This window comes from Terrapene carolina, unplaced genomic scaffold (assembly GCF_002925995.2).
Source record: "Terrapene carolina triunguis isolate 2854851 unplaced genomic scaffold, T_m_triunguis-2.0 Scaffold85, whole genome shotgun sequence".
Classification (NCBI taxonomy): Eukaryota; Metazoa; Chordata; order Testudines; family Emydidae; genus Terrapene; species Terrapene triunguis.
In genome coordinates, this window is record NW_020664436.1 from 38,760,405 (window position 1) to 38,778,778 (window position 18,374).

An 18,374-nucleotide genomic window follows, 5' to 3' on the forward strand; every position below is an offset into this window, starting at 1 on the left:
TAGGAAGAATTTGTGTAGGGTAGCATTACTTTGGTGTCCTATTGATTCATTTCCATTCAGCATTTCCATTAGAAAACCCGATCATTCACAGCCTAACTTCTGCCAAAAATTATATCCTAGGATATTTTCCTGCTAAACTCAGTTTAACTCCACCACAAAATGGTTCTTGAGGGCTGTAATTATCACTATGCACATGATTTTACAAAAAGGAAGAGTAGGCTTATGCTAAAAATAGAGCAGTGGTATTTGGACCTGTCTGACTTAGCAGCCAAACAAAGAATAGTTTATTGCCACAGAGATCAATTATATGAATTCAAAGAAACTTGCACCCCATTTCTGTATACACTTAGGGCTGGTCTTTACTATAGGGAGATCAACACTGCTGCAATCGATTGCAGCAGGGTTTGATTTAGTGGGTCTAGTGTAGACCTTCTAAATCAATGGCAGAGCACTCTCCAGTCGACCCTGGTACTCCACCTCTCCAAGAAGAGCAAGAGAAGTCAACCAGAGAGTTTCTCCCCTCGACGCACCACAGTGACGACATCAGGGTATGTCGACCTACGCTACATCAACTCCAGCTACATTATTCACATCGCTGGAGTAGTGTAACTTAGGTCAACTTACCCTGGTAGTGAAGACAAGCCCTCAGATAAAAAATGTTGAAACTGCTCAAACAATACTGTCATTCATGTGTTTAGAAGTGATAAATTCCATTATAAAGCCCTTTCTTCTTAATGGATCAAATTCATGTATGTATCTATATATGTAGTGTTTGTGTATCTGTATTTTCCATTACTAGTGTACTGTGTATACTGTTGTCTGCTATATCAAAATTATTATTTTAAGTATTGTTTGTATAAAATAGTAATAATTTTGCTTCCAAATCTGAACATGGGAGAGATTGCTTTTCAAATGTCATGGTGCTCAAACCAAACATAGTGTTTTATTCTCTACCTGTCATTTGACAAAACAAGGATAGGAATTCACACTTATGAATGAAAATAATCATGGTGAAAAGCACAGAGTTGCTTTAGAAGAATACTAATTATGCTCAGAAGAACCTTTCTGACACCCACAAGTAGAAAATAATTTCAGATAAAATTCAGAGTGTAGGGATGACACTCTTCTGGTTTTGATAGTTCTCATGAATACCAGAATGCCATGTGTATTTAGTGAATATAGGATACTTTGAAAATAAGGTCAGGAAAATCTATGGATTGATAGGGTACTCAAGCCTCCTCCCTCCCAGCAGGTATGGTGTCTCAAATGTTTTCTTTGCCATCTTAAAATAAGTTTTGATAGCTTGTGGGAGGCTTTCTGTGAGGATCATAGCGGAATCACAGAGATATCAGAAAATGTAGATCAGAGACTTTAAATGGAAGTAGGGATCTAGGGCAAGACATTTCTAAACCAGCAGTCAAAAGAGGAACTCTTTGATTTCTGGTACGTGCATAATAGTTAAGTAAAATAATTCTCAATAGGCAAGCTGGTTCCAACTTGTATAACATTGTGGGACAAGGGATTCCGCCATGTTGGTAATATATGATCAAAGATATAGGCTCCAATTCTGAGCTGTACTCAGTCTGCTTTTGCAGCACCCCACTAGTGCAAAGTGGCCCTAAACCCAGTAAACTGATTTCAGAAGATGTTCCCTGCATCCTTAAGTAGCATAGAGCCATCACAGGAGGCATGTCGGGGGCAGAGGATGTGGCCAGGGTTCCCTTACGCTGTCTCATGGCAGAGGACAAAAACATTCAGGGAATAGCAAATACTGAAGAGGACAAGTCACTGATACGAAGCAGTATGGATCTCTACAAATGCATTTCACTACAACCAATGTAAAGTCCTGCATCTAGGATCAAAGAACACAGGCCAGCTGGCAGGATGGAGCATTCTATCCTGGGAAGCAGTGACTCTGAAGGAGACTTGAAGGTCCTGGTGGATAATCAGCTGAATATGAGCTTCAGGTGTGAAGCTATGGCCAAAAGGACTAATGTGATCTTTGGATGCATTAACAGGGTAATCTTGAGTAAAAATAGAGAGGTGTGAGAGAGTGCTATCTGCAGCACCCTGGTCACTGAGGTTGCTGCAGCACAGAGAAGACTGTGGGCTGAACTGGAATCAATCAACCTGTTACTGGTGGGGATTGCTGACAATTGTTGGGCTAATGAGGTAACTGGCTTAGTCATGGGGAGGCTATGCAATTGGAGGAAGAGGAAGGCGAGGAGGGAAATTTAGAGGGTGAGCTTAATGGAGGAGAGAAGTTGCGTGAGAGGCTCCTGCTGCTCCTCTATGCTATGTCCTGCCATGTTTGGAAATGGAGGACTAAAGGTACATGTCGGTGAAAAGAAACACCGTGTGTGTATGTGACTAGGAGACCATGAAAACAGGCTCGGCAGCGCTGCTCACTGGGTAGTTGCAGAAGCACCCTGTGACAAGAGCTTATTTTACCTCTGCACTTGGCAGTGGTGTGACTACTACTGGAATGCTATGTCTACTTCTGGTGTCCACCATTCAAAGAGGATGTTGCAAAATTGGAGAGGGTTCAGAGAAGAGCCATGAAAATGATTAAAGCATTGGAAAACATGCCTTATAAGTGAAAGACACAAGGGACTAGATTTACAAAAGGACGTAAGCCCCTAACTGCCACTTTAGGTGCCTAAATCTCAGAATCAGGCCCCACTGGGATTCAGAAGACCCCTTCATTCTAGTCTCTTTCCCCCGACGTGAGGGAAAGAAGGGACTTGAACAGGGATTTGCCACCTCTTAGGTAAGTGCCATAGCCACTAGAGGGCTATAAGATATTCTGATGTGGCACTCCCTCAGTCTCTCCTGTTGAAGCTGTTCCACTGCTGATAAATATTTTAAAAAACCAGTGGTGCAGGGGGACTAGATCCTGGGTCTTCTACCTCCCTGGGGCGTGCTCTAGCCACCAGTCTACAGCATCATGTGGAACAGCTTTAACAGAAGAGATTCAGGGAGCACCATATCAGACTATTCTATATAACTCAGTGGTTATTGAGCGATGGCAGATCCCTGGTCACATCCCTTTTTCTTGGATGGAGGTGGGGACTTCAGTCAGGGGTCTCCTACATCCCAGGTGAGACCTTTTAGCCCATAGTTTAGGGTAAAGAGGGGAGTCCTCCTCTGTCTCTGCTTCTTGCGAAAACAGCATAAGAACCTAACACTAAGAGAGGGCTTGCAGCTGAGAATCTCAGCCATAGAGTGGTGCTGAGCTCCCTCAGAAGATGTAGGGTTTAGGTCACACCTCTCTCCCTGGGCTCTCTCATTGCTTAGCGTAGGCAGCTCCCCATCTAGCTGGCTGGCTTTTGTGGATCCCAGTCTCATGGGCCTATCTCTTCCTTTTGTATAGGGAGCCAAGGCACCTAACTCAGGGTTTGTGAATCCCAGTGACTTTCTAAGCACCTAAGTTTCTTTGAATGTGATCCTAAGAGCTCACTTTACTTAGTTGTGTGTGGGGGGGGGGGGGGGCAGAACTTTGATAATGAAGGGCTCTTCAATGTAGCAGACAATGGAATAAAAAGATCCTCTGACTGGAAGTTGAAGCTAGACAATTTCGACTAAAAATAATGGCCACCTTTTTAACAGTAAAGATAAATAACGATTTGAACAATTTACCAAGGGTTGTGGTAGACTCTCCATCACTGGCAACTTTTAAAACAAGATTGGATGTTTTCTAAAAGATATGCTCTAGTTCAAAGAAGATTTAATTCAGGGAAGTCCTGTGGCATGTGTTACAGAGGTCAGACTAGATGATCGCAATGGCCACTTCTGAATGTGTACTCAATGAATGAACCTGCACTGGGAACCAGACTGCCACAAAGCACAACTTTCTGTCCCATCCCACCCCACCCCCTTCTTCCTAGTTGCACCAAGCAGTGCTGTAGCTGAGGATCTGGCCCATTGTATTCAATTCACAATGAACTCCCTCCCTGGTGCCTTTAGCAGAAACTCTACAGGTTTCTCTGGGATGGTAACCTTAATCTGAGCAGGTATTCCTTCTAGATAGGAGCTGTGTAATGCCATGTTAGACATTATGCAGCCTCCCAAAACCTCCCAGCCTGATTGCTCAGCACCTCTTCCAATGTCCTGGTGTGAATAAGAGTTCTCCCCTGCTAATGATACATGCCATCAGCCCTGATTGTTTTAAACAACTTTAAGCTTGAGAATTTAATTGCACAAAAATCAGAAAATTCAGATTTTAGATTCCCGCTGTAACTTTTTATATGTATCTCTAGAAATAGAGGGGAGAAGGAGACAGCAAAGGAGGAAGTTGAGGTTATAGCAGTGGTCCCAAAACTGTGAGGGGTGCCCTCTCAGAAGGCTGTGGAGGAACTTTTTTTGGGGGGGGGGTTGCACGGCAGGGAGGGAGCAACGCCCAACCCAGCTCTGCTCTGCCCCCATCCCAGCTCTGGCCCCAGCCATAGCTCCACTCCGCCTCCTACTCTGCCCCCAGCCCAGTTCTGCCTCTAGCCCCAGCTCCTCCCCCATCCCCCATTCTGTCCCCAGCTCTACTATCAGCCCAAACTCCTCTGCTGAGCCAACTGTGCAGTAATTGAAGATGGGGCGTGGACAGATTCCGTTACTGGTAAGGGGGGTGTGACAGGAAAAAGTTTGGGCACCACTGGGCTAGAGGCATTTTTCATCCTCTGAGTTGCACTTTGGAATTGGAGCTCGAATAAACCCCAAAGCAAGCCTCAGCCAAATCCGCCAACATTCCAGTCAAATTCTGTTTGACTTACTCTGAGACCTGGGCTAATTATAAGAAGGCTGCAAAGACCCCCTCCCTCACTCAGCACATAGCTTGTGAGAGGTCAGCAATGCCTTTCCTCTCCATTTTTTGACTGACTGTGAAAGGAGGGAGCAAAAAGGAGAGTCTGGTGCTGCTTTGTTCAGCAGTTCTGAGCAGAGTATCTCCTCTCCCCGCCTTGCTGCTGTCAATCGGCTGGTTAGCTGGTTAGGCTCAATAAACAAGCAGGAGTTGCACTTGCAGTGCCCTGCCAGCAAGGGCTGCTATGTCTGTCCACCTTGGGAGGCAGGCACCTGAGCTCTGGCTCCAGCCTGAAGCCCTCAGGCCCAAACAGGGCATGAGGGAGCAGCACCAATGGGGCAACAGCTATGGAGGATGGGCATAATAGGGACACCACTTTCAGAAATGGGGAACAACACAGGCACAAGGGAGCAGCTATGGGCTGAGTTTGGGGAAAGGGTAAAGGAGATGGAAGGACTTTGGAGAGAGGAAAATGACTGGGACAAGAGGCAATTTTCAGAAGAGAGAATGCGGGGTGTTAGGGGCTATATTGACTGAGACAATGTAGATTGTGACTGAGGGAGGAGACACAATGTTACCAACTCTGTGTTCAAAAATCATGAGTCAGGCACAAAATATAATACGCTTTTTGTTTTTAACAATATATTGGTTTCCTTTTATTTACCCTCTGGTTATTGAGTCTTTAGGATGCACTCCCTTCATGTTTTCAAGCTTTTCTCTGCAATCATGAGGGCCAAACACTTAATTTTTTTTTAACATGGAAGCTATGATTCTCTTGGCTTTGCTGGATTCCAACACTTGAGGGTTTAAGAACAACACCAAATATTGTGAGACTTGTAATAAAATCATAAGAGTTGGCAATATTGGAGTTTTGAGAGAAGAGACTGAGATTTAGTGAGAGGAAAGTCTTGGGAGAAAGAGAAGAGAGATTTGGGTCAAGGGAAAGGGAAGAGACATTGGAGGACTTAGTGGATATAGGAGCGTCTGGGAAGATTTCATATGGAGAGACATCTGGAAGTGGAAGAGGAGAGACTAGGGAATTTAGGAGGATGTTGGAAGGTCAGCAAGTTGTCTGAAGATTTCTGCAGCACCCAACAGGAGCCAGTCAAAGACTTCACCATTATAAGACAGGAAGGAGGAGGCAAAATAAATGCTGCAGGTCTTGTTTATTTCTAAGGGGGTGGGGGTGGGGAAACAATAGCTTTTGTTGGTACCTGTTTGGTTTACAGTGAAAGAGGGTGACGTTATGGTGCTACAGGGAAGTGTCTCTGTCTTGTCCTCTCATCATTTTGGGAAAAATTATTCTAATGCTCATGTGACTAATTCCATTAAATGTCAACAAACTCACTGCTAAAGTGAATAAAGTCAGCAGGGTCTGTCCTCTTAGTTAGTTTCATATAAAAGAAGAAGAAAAAATGACAGACCTGCGGGTAGCTATTTTACAACAGAAAAACTTCAAAAACAGACTCCAATGAGAGACTGCTGAGCTGGAATTGATATGCAAACTAGATACAATCAATTTAGGATTGAATAAGGACTGGGAATGGCTGAGCCATTACAAACATTGAATCTATCTCCCCTTGTAAGTATTCTCACACTTCTTATCAAACTGTCTGTACTGGGCTATCTTGATTATCACTTCAAAAGTTTTTTTTCTCTTACTTAATTGGCCTCTCAGAGTTGGTAAGACAACTCCCACCTGTTCATGCTCTCTGTATGTGTGTATATATAACTCCTCAATATATGTTCCATTCTATATGCATCCGAAGAAGTGGGCTGTAGCCCACGAAAGCTTATGCTCTAATAAATTTGTTAGTCTCTAAGGTGCCACAAGTACTCCTGTTCTTTTTGCGGATACAGACTAACACGGCTGCTACTCTGATTCCTGATGATGTTCATTAAAATGATATGACCATCTTTGCTTGGAATTGGCTCCATTTCCCTCAGATCAAAACAGCTCAGTTTTGCCAAAAGATTTGTGAACCTTTTGAGTAGCATAACGTGAGTTTCAGGGCAGTTTGAAATGCAAAGTTACTTCCGTTTTGCTAGTTTCAGGGTTCTTAATGAAAATTTTACATGGCTCTAGCCCAGCTTATTTTGTCGCAGGCCAGCAGATGGCATTATTTGATTATATTTGTTTTGTACTGCTAATTTGAAGACTAAGTTAAACAAGTAATTACTTTTGACATGTTTCATTTGCATTTATTTTTTAAAAACTCAACCGTTATACAACATACGCTATTTTTAACTGGTGAGCTGGTTCTTTTAGCTGCCTATTAACCTTAGTAATCCTGTTTTAAAATATCAAGCTCACTAGAGGTGATTGATGTCCCATTCCTTCTCCCCACCCCCCACTCCTAAAAAACGTTGGACAAAAATGGGGAGAAATTGTTTACAAAAAGTTGTCACTATTTCCCTATTTTTCTATGCGCTCCGTTTATGATATGGAATTTTCAGAAATGAATTTAGAATTTAACAGAACTTTTAAAGCACACAGTACAGAAAAGTTGTCACAACAATAAACTTTTCAAAATATCCATACTTAGCCTCTAGAAAACATTAAAGTAAATGGCGTTAGAAATATAATGCAACTCTTTTTAGGTCATCCCCTGCCAAGTGCCAGATTGTGCTCAATCTGTACGTGTTTTTTGTCAGTCGTAATTAGGAATATCTCTGGTGACAGAGCTTCAGTAACTTCATCTGCAAGAAAATTCCATGGTCTAATTGAGATTTTTTTAAATTGAGATAGCTTCAGTTTCTCTTTGTACAGTTTCATCCTATTGCTTTCAGTTGTTCATCCAAATATAAGGTAAGGAAAGCTAATGTTTGTTTTTGTTTCAGTTCACATAACTCAGGATAGTTAAGTTTAGATGTGGCATATTCTTTGTGTTCTATTGGTGTCCTACTTTTACCCAATTTACTGCTGAGATTTGTTGGCCCAAGCTTTGCCACTTTTAAAAGAAAATAATGTTAATAAAAATAGATTTTTTATCCAGGATATCCCCAAAGCATTTTACAAACAACCTATACTGTATAGGAGCCACTTCCCCTACAACAAGAATGCAGACACCTCTTAGGTGGGATGTTGCAATTATTTAGCAGTGCACACCAACAACACACAACAGTTTAGGACAGGGAGGAATGGTGAATATCATATAAAATTGAAACTGGAGAAGGAATGTAATGGGAAGAATTTAATTATCCAAATTTTTGAATTTGGCAAGGACATTAGGCCTAACACCCCCCACTCTTTTGAAAAGTGCTATGGGATCTCCAGAGGTAAGGATCTCCAGGCACAACTCAGCTGAAAGTTGGCACGGTAATAGTGCTGTGGCCTCCACCATACAGAAGCACAGTTAACTTTGCAGGTGAAATACCACCTACCATGTCCTCAGCATCATTGATTGTACTGGCTAGTTTTCCTTGGAATTTGTCATGTTTATAGATTCATAGATTCTAGGACTGGAAGGGACCTCAAGAGGTCATCGAGTCCAGTCCTCTGCCCACATGGCAGGACCAAATACTGTCTAGACCATCCCTGATAGACATTTATCTAACCTACTCTTAAATTTCTCTAGAGATGGAGATTCCAGAACCTCCCTAGGCAATTTATTCCAGTGTTTAACCACCCTGACAGTTAGGAACTTTTTCCTAATGTCCAACCTAGACCTCCCTTGCTGCCGTTTAAGCCCATTGCTTCTTGTTCTATCCTTAGAGGCTAAGGTGAACAAGTTTTCTCCCTCCTCCTTATGACACCCTTTTAGATACCTGAAAACTGCTATCATGTCCCCTCTCAGTCTTCTCTTTTCCAAACTAAACAAACCCAATTCTTGCAGCCTTCCTTCATAGGTCATGTTCTCAAGACCTTTAATCATTCTTGTTGCTTTTCTCTGGACCCTCTCCAATTTCTCCACATCTTTCTTGAAATGCGGTGCCCAGAACTGGACACAATACTCCAGCTGAGGCCTAACCAGAGCAGAGTAGAGCGGAAGAATGACTTCTCCTGTCTTGCTCACAACACACCTGTTAATACATCCCAGAATCATGTTTGCTTTTTTTGCAACAGCATCACACTGTTGACTCATATTTAGCTTGTGGTCCACTATAACCCCTAGATCCCTTTCTGCTGTACTCCTTCCTAGACAGTCTCTTCCCATTCTGTATGTGTGAAACTGATTTTTCCTTCCTAAGTGGAACACTTTGCATTTGTCTTTGTTAAACTTCATCCTGTTTAACTCAGACCATTTCTCCAATTTGTCCAGATCATTTTGAATTATGACCCTATCCTCCAAAGCAGTTGCAATCCCTCCCAGTTTGGTATCATCCGCAAACTTAATAAGCATACTTTCTATGCCAATATCTAAGTCGTTAATGAAGATATTGAACAGAGCCGGTCCCTGACCTGTGCACTGAATGAGGCAGGATTCTTGTTGAAATAATAAGTGATTAAGTATCTAAGGCTGTATAATAATAAGGGAAGCATTAAGGTGCTGAGTCACCGTTAACTGTGAGGAATCCGGTGGCACCTTAAAGACTAACAGATTTATTTGGGCATAAGCTTTTGTGGGTAAAAAAAAAACCCCACTTCTTCAGATGCATGGAGTGAAAATTACAGATACAAGCATAAATATACTAGCACATGAAGAGAAGGGAGTTACCTTACAAGTGGAGAACCAGTGATGACAAGGCCAATTCAATCAGGGTGGATGTGATCCACTCCCAATAATTCATGAGGAGGTGTTAATACCAAGAGAGGGAAAATTGCTTTTGTTGTGCCAGCCACTCCCAGTCCCTGTTCAAGCCCAAATTAATAGTGTTAAGTTTGCAAATGAATAGGAATTTATTAAATTTTGTGTGTTTCACTTTGTAAACTTAACATTATTATAATGTTTTAATCGACTGTAGAGCTATTTTAAGTGTCTTACACTGTTCTATTTATAGCTGGTAACTGAGGCACAAGGTTGTCTGGGTGAGTCAATGTCTCATTTCTTATTTTAATACTGATTCCTTACTCTTTGCTGTAATCACTGGACTATGCCATCCAAGTTAATTTAGACCTTTTCCCCCTTCTCATTTTTTGGCTAGGAATAATATTTTATTCTGATCATAACAAATCCCCTGATTTAGGAAAGCATCCCTACTCAGGAAGGACCCCACTTAAGCATGTGCTTAATTTTAGGCAGATGCTTAAGTCTCAGTGGAGTCAATGGGGTTTGAGTATGTATCTAAAGTTAGCATGTGATTAAGTATGGATAAGGATGGACTTAAGCACTTTCTTGAGTTGGGGCCAAAAGGTCATCCAGAAGGATAAGCTGCAAAATGGTGTCATGTGGGATGGCCACCCCCTAGTTATGGTTCTTTCCTTTGGGGCTTCTCTTCAGCCCATCCTCTGCGCCATCTTTGAGAGTCTTTCTGGCTCTGGGATACAACATTCAACCTCCAGGCTGGTTCCTTGGAGTACTGTTTTCAGCCCCTGCTGGCCCTTGCATTCTTCCCTGCCCTGGTACAGAGCACTGCACCCCTGACTGGTTCCCCTTGAGTGCCCAGCCTCCTGCAGACCCTGGCTCATGGCCTTCCCTAGCAGCCTGCCCATTCCCCCAACTGCTATCTTAGTCATTTTAGAAGGCCAAGGTGTCTATTAAGGTATCACCTGATGTCCTTATCCCCACCCCCTCAGGGTGGGAAGCAGCTAATTAATTATGGCACAGGTGTGACTGGCCCCATCTCCCCTTAAAGGTGCCAGTCACCCTGTGACAAATGGTATAGGGGTCTCAGCAGAAATCTATACTGTTTGTCTCTTGTGCCACAATAAGCACATTTTTCTTAGTCCTGAAAAACTGTCATTTTAAAGATACATAAGACTATCAAAACATATTTAGATTGTAAGTTCTTTGGAGTGGGAAGCATCTTTTTGTTTGGTGTTTGTACAGAACCTAGCTGGGGCTCCTGGTGTTAGGGTAATACAAATAATAAATAACAATTAATAATAACCAAGATGTAGAAGTGACAGGATGTCAGGTGCCATTGATATGGAGAGCATCAACTCTGTTCACTATTTTCTTTTATAGTCTCATAAGAAGATAAAAATAGCTGAGGATCTTTTATGTTCATGGGCTTCCCTTCCCCACAAGCCCCAGCAACACTGGCTTAGTGTGTATTGCAGGACAGGTGGATCCCCCTTTCAGTCTTGCTGCATTTTTGCAGAAGTAATCTCGCTTCCCGTCAGAGGCATTATCTGCAAACATTCTACTGACAAACAGGATTTCAGTTTCTGAGTTTAACCTTTTAAAAACAAAACAACCTATTGGAGGAGAATTGTAGTATAGCTTCACTGAGATGTCACACTAGATACTTCTCTAACAAAAAAGCTGCAAATAAGTTTGGTTATTTCCTCTAGATCTCATAATATTAAAAGAAAATAAGGTACAAGAAGCAATTACTGCAGAAGGTCTCTTTCATAACAATTTGATAAACGTTATTTGGTTGTGAGAAAACAATCTTAAAAATTGGCTTAAAGGAATACTCTGCTTTCAAGAAAGATATAAGCCATGAGTCTGAATGAAGTTACTGTCACTCCTTTGACTGTGGCAAAAATCTAGATCTATGCATTTAAACAGTGAAGTTCTGAAATGTAACCCAGTTTAATCACTGAACACATTTCTTTTTCAGGGTGGTCTCCAGTTTGTTCAAATGTGGGTATGATGTTTTGTGTCAGGAGGAAGGATGATGCCCACATTATAGTTTTGTGTAACACCCAAAAAGGGGGAGATTTAAATAAAGAGCCAATTCTTGCTTTCTGTGACATCACAGTAAATCCCGAGTAACTGCACTGAAGTCAGTGATGTTTCTCTGGGCTTATCCAGTGTAACTGAGAGGCAAAATATATCTCAATAGTTTTAACTGTACAGTTAAGTTGCATAATACAACAATGAAGATAGTATACCCTCTTACCATTTTGTATACTTTTATGTGCTCATTTATTTCAATAATGGGATTTTATTATAGTGTAATGTCTAACACTCTTATAGTGAAAAAGATACTCTTATTCTCATATTCTTTGCTCAGGAAGATGAAAGAAAACCAAATTTTTGGAAAGAGACAGCAAGCAAGAAGAGGAATTTATCTAAGAACAAGATGTGGTGTGCCTTAAGGGGAAATTCAGCAAGTATGTCACCACCCACTTCCTTTTACTACCTTCTGTGCTGCAACTGACATGATGTAACAGACACAATAGCAAGGCCAATGGAGATTTTTTTTTAAAGACAAAACAAATGTTAAGGGCTCCATGACTCCCCTCCTACACAGAAACCTGAAGAAGAGGAAAATGTAAGGAAAAATACCTGTGGCTATGCTTGCCCAGGGGTAAAGAGGTTTTGGGACCTACTAGAAGTGACCCAGGGCAGGCATACACTCCAAAGCGCCATAGAGAATCCTTGCCATGTAATTCTTCAGACCTCAGATCCACCCCTGGATGTCCTGGCTCCAGCTTTCTGGTCTTACTGTGTGTCATACTATAGGCAAGTCTATACTACAGCTGTAGCACGTCTGGTGAAGATGTGCTGTGCCGATGGGAGAGTTGGGAGGAGAGCGTCTCCTGCCAACATTGCACCGGTGTGGACAGTGCTTAGGTTGCTGTAACTTATGTCGGTCGGGGTGTGTGTGTGTCTTTTTCACGCCCTTGAGTGACGTAAGTTACATCAACTTAAGTGATAGGACCAGCCCATGGTCTGCATACTTACCCCTCTGAGCAAGATAGATGCTACAGATTAGAAGTTCGTGTTGGAAGGGCAGCATTAACATCCTTACTTAAATCATGGGTATTCTGTTGGGAGGATGCCATGTAGCACTTCTACTCCCTAACTCTGACTCCCTTCAGCTAGCCAAAGCACCCACAACCCAGAGTGCTCTAATGTTGCCAAGTTCTAGTTGCCACAGAGAGGCTCTCAGAGCCTTGGGAAAGGTAAAGAATGTGCTACACTGGCTCTGCTCCTCTCCCCTTCTCACTTTGCAGCCAGATACCACTCCTTTGTTCCCCTCAGCGCCACAGAAGAGAGGTGAGCAGAGATGCCTAATGAGGAAAAAATCCTCTTATCTTTTGCATGAGAAAGCTTTAACCAAAATGTAATAAAAATGGAAAGGGGAAAAAAATAAAGACCCTAAAATAGAAGGGACATCTGCAATCCCTTACTAACAAATACAGCATTATTCTACAGTAATGGTTCAAAACCCTGCAGTAATACCATTGGACAAAGGTTAATCTTGTGTTTCAAACTCAGGAATGGGAGTCAAGAGACCTAGATTGTATTCCTAGATCCCTCAAATATTTCCAGTAAGGTCATATTATGTAAGTCACTCACATCTCTCTGTGCTTCAGTTTCCTCAAACAGGAATGCGTAACTCATTAATATTTGTGAAGTGCTGTGAGATCCACACTGAAGGCCCCATACAAATACAAGGTATTTTAAGAATATGCTGTGATGTTTTGGATCATTACTACAGAATATTTTGGCCTCATTTTTAGCTGGGTCTGAAGCTTGCCTCTAATATCACAGGTGCAATTATAGGTTAGTGCAAAATTGCAGTGCAATTTAGATCCTAGTATTGAACCGGTAAATCAGGCAGTTAGGCATGTCGAAGGATGGCGTTGGGGCCCGGGTTGATTGCACTTGCAATTTTGTCCCCAATTACGTGCCTCCAACTGCGTTCACGATATGAGAGTCTGTGCTTGAAAAATGTAGGGCTTGGTATACACATTTCCCCCCTTGGAAATAATGTGCATCGGACCAGGCGCTGTGCTTGGACTCTGCAAAGCAAATCAGAGGGAGCCGAGAGAAGAAGATTGGAGGAACGCGTGTTGTGATGGCCAGCCCATCCTCCTCCCACTAAAGGAAACCTCCCCGGGGAGGGAGGGGACAGAGAGAAGGCTGGGGACAAATGACAGCACAGCCGCTGCCTGGGAAACACTGCAAGGGGGCGGGCTAGCGCGCGCGCGCGTGTGCTGCTGGTGGTGGTGTGTGTGGGGGGCTCTCTGAGCAGGGAAATCCTGCATCGCCTACATACAGGCAGCATCTCCCACTGCTACACGCAGTGCATCCCCGGAGCGATGCACTGCGTGTAACGGCGGGGAGGGACCAGAGCCTTGAGAGGAGGGGCGCCTGTACGTGCCAGGGAATTGCCAAAGGGCCACAGAGCCCTCCCCCCTCACACACCTGCTTCCCCATTGCAACGACGGCGAGAAGCCCGCGGTGCAGGGGGAAGGAGGGAGGCTCCGTCCGCATGGTTTGACTGCAGAAGGGCAGGGGCGGAGGGAGGGAGGGAGGAGGTGGCCGCTGCTAGGTGCAGCCGCGTGTGTGTACTGACGGAGCGTGTGTGGGATTGTTGCGCTCGGTAACCAGGCAGCCAGGGGCTTCCTGTCAGCCCTGCAAACACAGCCCCGGGACTCGGAGACGAGGCAGGATCCCGCGGAGAGCCCAGGGGCCGGGGCACCGGGAGGGCGGCCGAAGAGGAGCGGAGCGCTGCGGGAGAGAGGTACGGTGCTGGCCGGGGGAGCAAGCGGCGATCCGAGCAAGCCGGCAGCCAGCGCTGTGCCGCGCCGCCCGGCTGACTTGCCGTCCCGAGGATGGGCGCAGTTTGGGTCTCTGCGTCCTGGGTGAAGATGGCTCAGTTTCTACAGTGTCATTTCCGTTAGGAGCAGCTCTCTCTCTGCCTCAGGGCTAGCTGGTGCGAGACAGGAACCAGGGACAGTGGTCTTCTGGGCATTGATGTTGTTAATAATAATGTATTTGATTTTGAACAGGAAAATATGGGGTTGTAATCAAACCCTATGAGGCAGAGCACCCCACCACAGAAACTATTCTTGGGCCTGAACCAAACCCCAGTGAAATCAGTGACTTTCCATGGACTTCAATGGATTTTATAGATCAGGCCCTTACCCAAGGGAGAGGGGGGAAATATGCACCAAAGGCTAGGGAACTGCACACGCAAATGTTACAATAGCATCCATTCCTGACATTCACTACATACACTACAGAGCAATATATATTTCACCTAGAAACATATGACTTGTCAAGTTATAACTGTATGTATTTGCCCAGCTTGGGCTGTACAGAATAGTGATGCATTAAGGGCAAGACTATTGCAACAAAAATTCAAACAAAAATGCACTGGGGTGTGTGTGTGTGTCTGTGTGAGTGAGAGAGAGTGTGTAAAAACTTTGAAGGATACCAGATCTGAAATATTAGCAGTCAAGGCTGTTTCTAGGATTTTGACATTGAGGCGTGATGATTTCTCCTCTAGTGATTACAGTATTAATAGTGGGAGAGCTGCTTGTTTGAACTATTCTCAGAGTCTCCTGTTATGGGCCGGATTGTGTGAGCAGATACTCATGAGTTAGCCAATTGATGTCAGTGAGACTACTCCTGTGAGTAACTGAACAGCAATGTCAGTAAGGGGCTCATAATCTGTTCCTGTGTGATTTGTGGGGAGATTGTATGTTGTTTCTGGGTGCCTACCAAAACCTTGCAAGTGCTGAGGCTGTTTTCTGAAAGAAACCCAAAAAGGACATATTTTTCTGTTGTAGTATTGATGATAATCAATTTTGAGTAATTTCCGAGAATCATTTTCACAAAGGCTAAGATGTGTTTTAACACTTCAGGTCTTTATAACAAAATGTTGCTAAACTATATTAAAATGTTACTTTCATCTGTCTGGGTGCTATGTTGGCTTAATTATGAATAATAGAAATACTTTATTGATTGTGGTGCTAACCTTAAGTGGTAAATTATATGTCACAATGTTTTATGAGTACAATATTGTAATTTTTGGAGATGTTCACTATTTCTGACAGCAACCACCTGTTCATTATTTTGTGGATATTTGAAACATTCTTTAATAAAATGTCTTAAAGAAAAGAGGAACTGCTGTCCCAAATCAAACAGATCATGCCCAGATGTGAAGTTTGAAAGATTGTCTCTGCTTTCCTGGATTTCTTTTCATTTGTGATCATAATTTTTAATATGTTGTCTTCAGACATTGACTAAATCAGTGGCAATTCCATTTTATACCATTCGTTATGAAATACAGCTGGATGGACATTAATCACTGAAGTGCTCAAAGTCATGTGTGATTTGTGTTTAAATTAAATCTCCTCTTCTTCTAGTATTTGTTTCCATCGATATGGGGTCATCTCTTTGAGTCCTTCTTCTCCATTCTAGGCTGTCTTGAAGCAGTTCCTTGGAAACTCCGCAGCTAATGAGATCCTTTTGTATAACATTCATCCATCCAGTTTTCGGTCTTCCAATCCTTCACTCTATTTCTTATATTCTTCTGATCTTCTTTTCACATGTCCAAACCACCTAAGCCTGGATTCCTTCTGCTTTTTTATAATTGGTACCACTTTCACACTTCCCTTAGATTGTTTGTTCTGAATATGGTCCATTCTGGTAACTCTAAGCATCCATCTTAACATTTCCATTGTATTTAGGATCTACTCCTGGCTCTTCCTTGCTGCCCAACATTCAGAGCCATACAAAAGTGCAGGCCTAATTGCTCTCTTATAGGTCTTGCTTTTCAATTTGATAGGCATTCTCCTATCACAGGTCACTCCACTCATTTCTCTCCATTTAGTCCATGCCTTTCCTGTTCTGCATATAAGTTCATTGTTGAGTACACCATTATCCTATCAAACCTAGGTACCTGAATTTCTGTACCTCTGGGTAGTGATTGGCTCTCCCAGACTTAGTCTCATTGTCTTTCTGAAATGCATCATCAAATCTATAGACCATATACTCTGTTTTGTGTCACTGATTTCCATGCCATTTCTTTCAAATAGCTACTTCCATCTCTCTAAATCTTCTACCACTCCCTCTTTGCTCGCCCCCATGAGCACTGCATCTTCTGCAGAAAGCATGCCACTCTCTCTGCATGTTTTCTGTAAATCAAGCACCAACGGAAACAAAAAAGGGCGTGGTGCTGAGCCTTGATGTACTCCAACTCTTACAAGAAACTGCTGGGCTTCTCCACATGGCCTTCTAACTGTGGTAACAGTGCCTATGTATGTGTTGTGGATGACTCTACTATATTCTTCAAGTATCTGTTTCATTCTTATACACAACCAGATTAATTCTCTCACAACGTGGTCATTAGCTGTTTGAAGATCAATGAATACTATGAGCAAGGTTTTCCTCTTTTGCTTGTGGAAAAATATAGGGAAATCTTAATGCAGCAATAACATCCATTATTGACTTGCCTGGAACACATCCAAACTGATTGTCACTGACCTTTTGCTTTTCTTCATAGTCTCTTATCAATAACATTCTCCAAAATCTTCATCGTGTGGCTCATACGTTTAATGCCAAGGTAGTTACACAGTCTTGTATGTCTCTTTTTCTCTTAGAGCACATTAGTACCAGTATTTTTCTCAGGCATTGCTGTCTTCTCAGTCCTCATGATGGAATTAGACAGTTGTGCCAATATATTCACACCGATTTGACCCAGGTACTTCCATACTCCTACTGCTATGCCATTGGGGCTGAGAGCTTTCTTATTTTTCATGTTGCTTGTTGGTTCTGCAGCTTCCTTTAGGACTGGTGCCAGCAGACCCTGGTTTGGTTTATCATGCAGCATGGTTCTCTTGGAGTCTCCTCATTCATAAACATTTCAAAGTAATTTCTCCCCTGTTCCTTAATCTGGTTCTCATTGATCAATGTATTTGCACTTTCAATTTAATTATTTTGATCTCACCAATGTCTTTAATAGGTCTTTGCCAGTCTATATATTTCCTTCTCACCCTCCTTTGTTTCAAGACAGTCATATAAGCCTTCCATCATGGTTTTAGCATTAGCGGCTGCCACCTCTTTTGGCTTTTTTATACTGCTGAAAATCCTGCTGTTGGACGTTGCTCGCCAAAGTTAAAAATGCTTCTTCTTTTTTCTCCACAACCTCTCAAACTTACTCATTCCACCATCAGATGTGATTGGGGGGAAAAAGGGTCTTGCTTTTGTTTCACCAAGCAGACTCTTTGCACATTCTGGAATTTTGCTTGCAGTATGCTTCCATCATTGATTTGTATTTTCTCTTAACTCTTCTAAATAGATCTCCAACATGTTCATTTTAAACTCCTTGTTAACTTCATTAAGTTTCCAGCGCTTGGTTTTCTGTATTGCTTTGGACCATTTTCTTCGCATATTCACTATGTACCCATTGTCAAGAACTAGCATTCTATATTGAGTTGCACTGCTTTCCCCTGGGATGACCTTACAGTTTTTGATGTTCTTCTGATAAACCGTCTGCTACCTTCTACTACTATTCTGATCCAATGTTTTTCCTTCTTAGTGAAGAATGTATTGACTACCAAATCATATGTCTGGGTGTACTGTAAGATAGTTTTTCCTTCCTTGTTTCTATGTCCAGACCCATGGCTGCCATGCTACCTTTTTGAAGCATTTACTGTCGCTCCCCAGGTGGACATTAAGATTTATCCTTGGAGTCACTCTTTCGTTCTTTATCATTTTTTGTACAACAGTGTCCATTTCCCCCCAGAAATTCTCTTTTTCTTGTTCCTCCCATCCTACTTGGGGTTATA

At 42.7% G+C, this 18,374-nt stretch overlaps 1 protein-coding gene across 1 annotated transcript in view; it reads right to left on the reverse strand.

Annotated features, from left to right (window-relative positions):
- Positions 1-17,416, reverse strand: part of MYCT1 (MYC target 1) — a 50,214-nt gene extending 32,798 nt beyond the window's left edge. Inside the window, exon 1 of the mRNA XM_024212371.3 lies at positions 17,200-17,416. Coding sequence (XP_024068139.1) covers positions 17,200-17,416 — 217 coding nt within the window. The remainder of the gene's footprint in view (positions 1-17,199) is intronic.
- Positions 17,417-18,374: the final 958 nt, after the last annotated feature.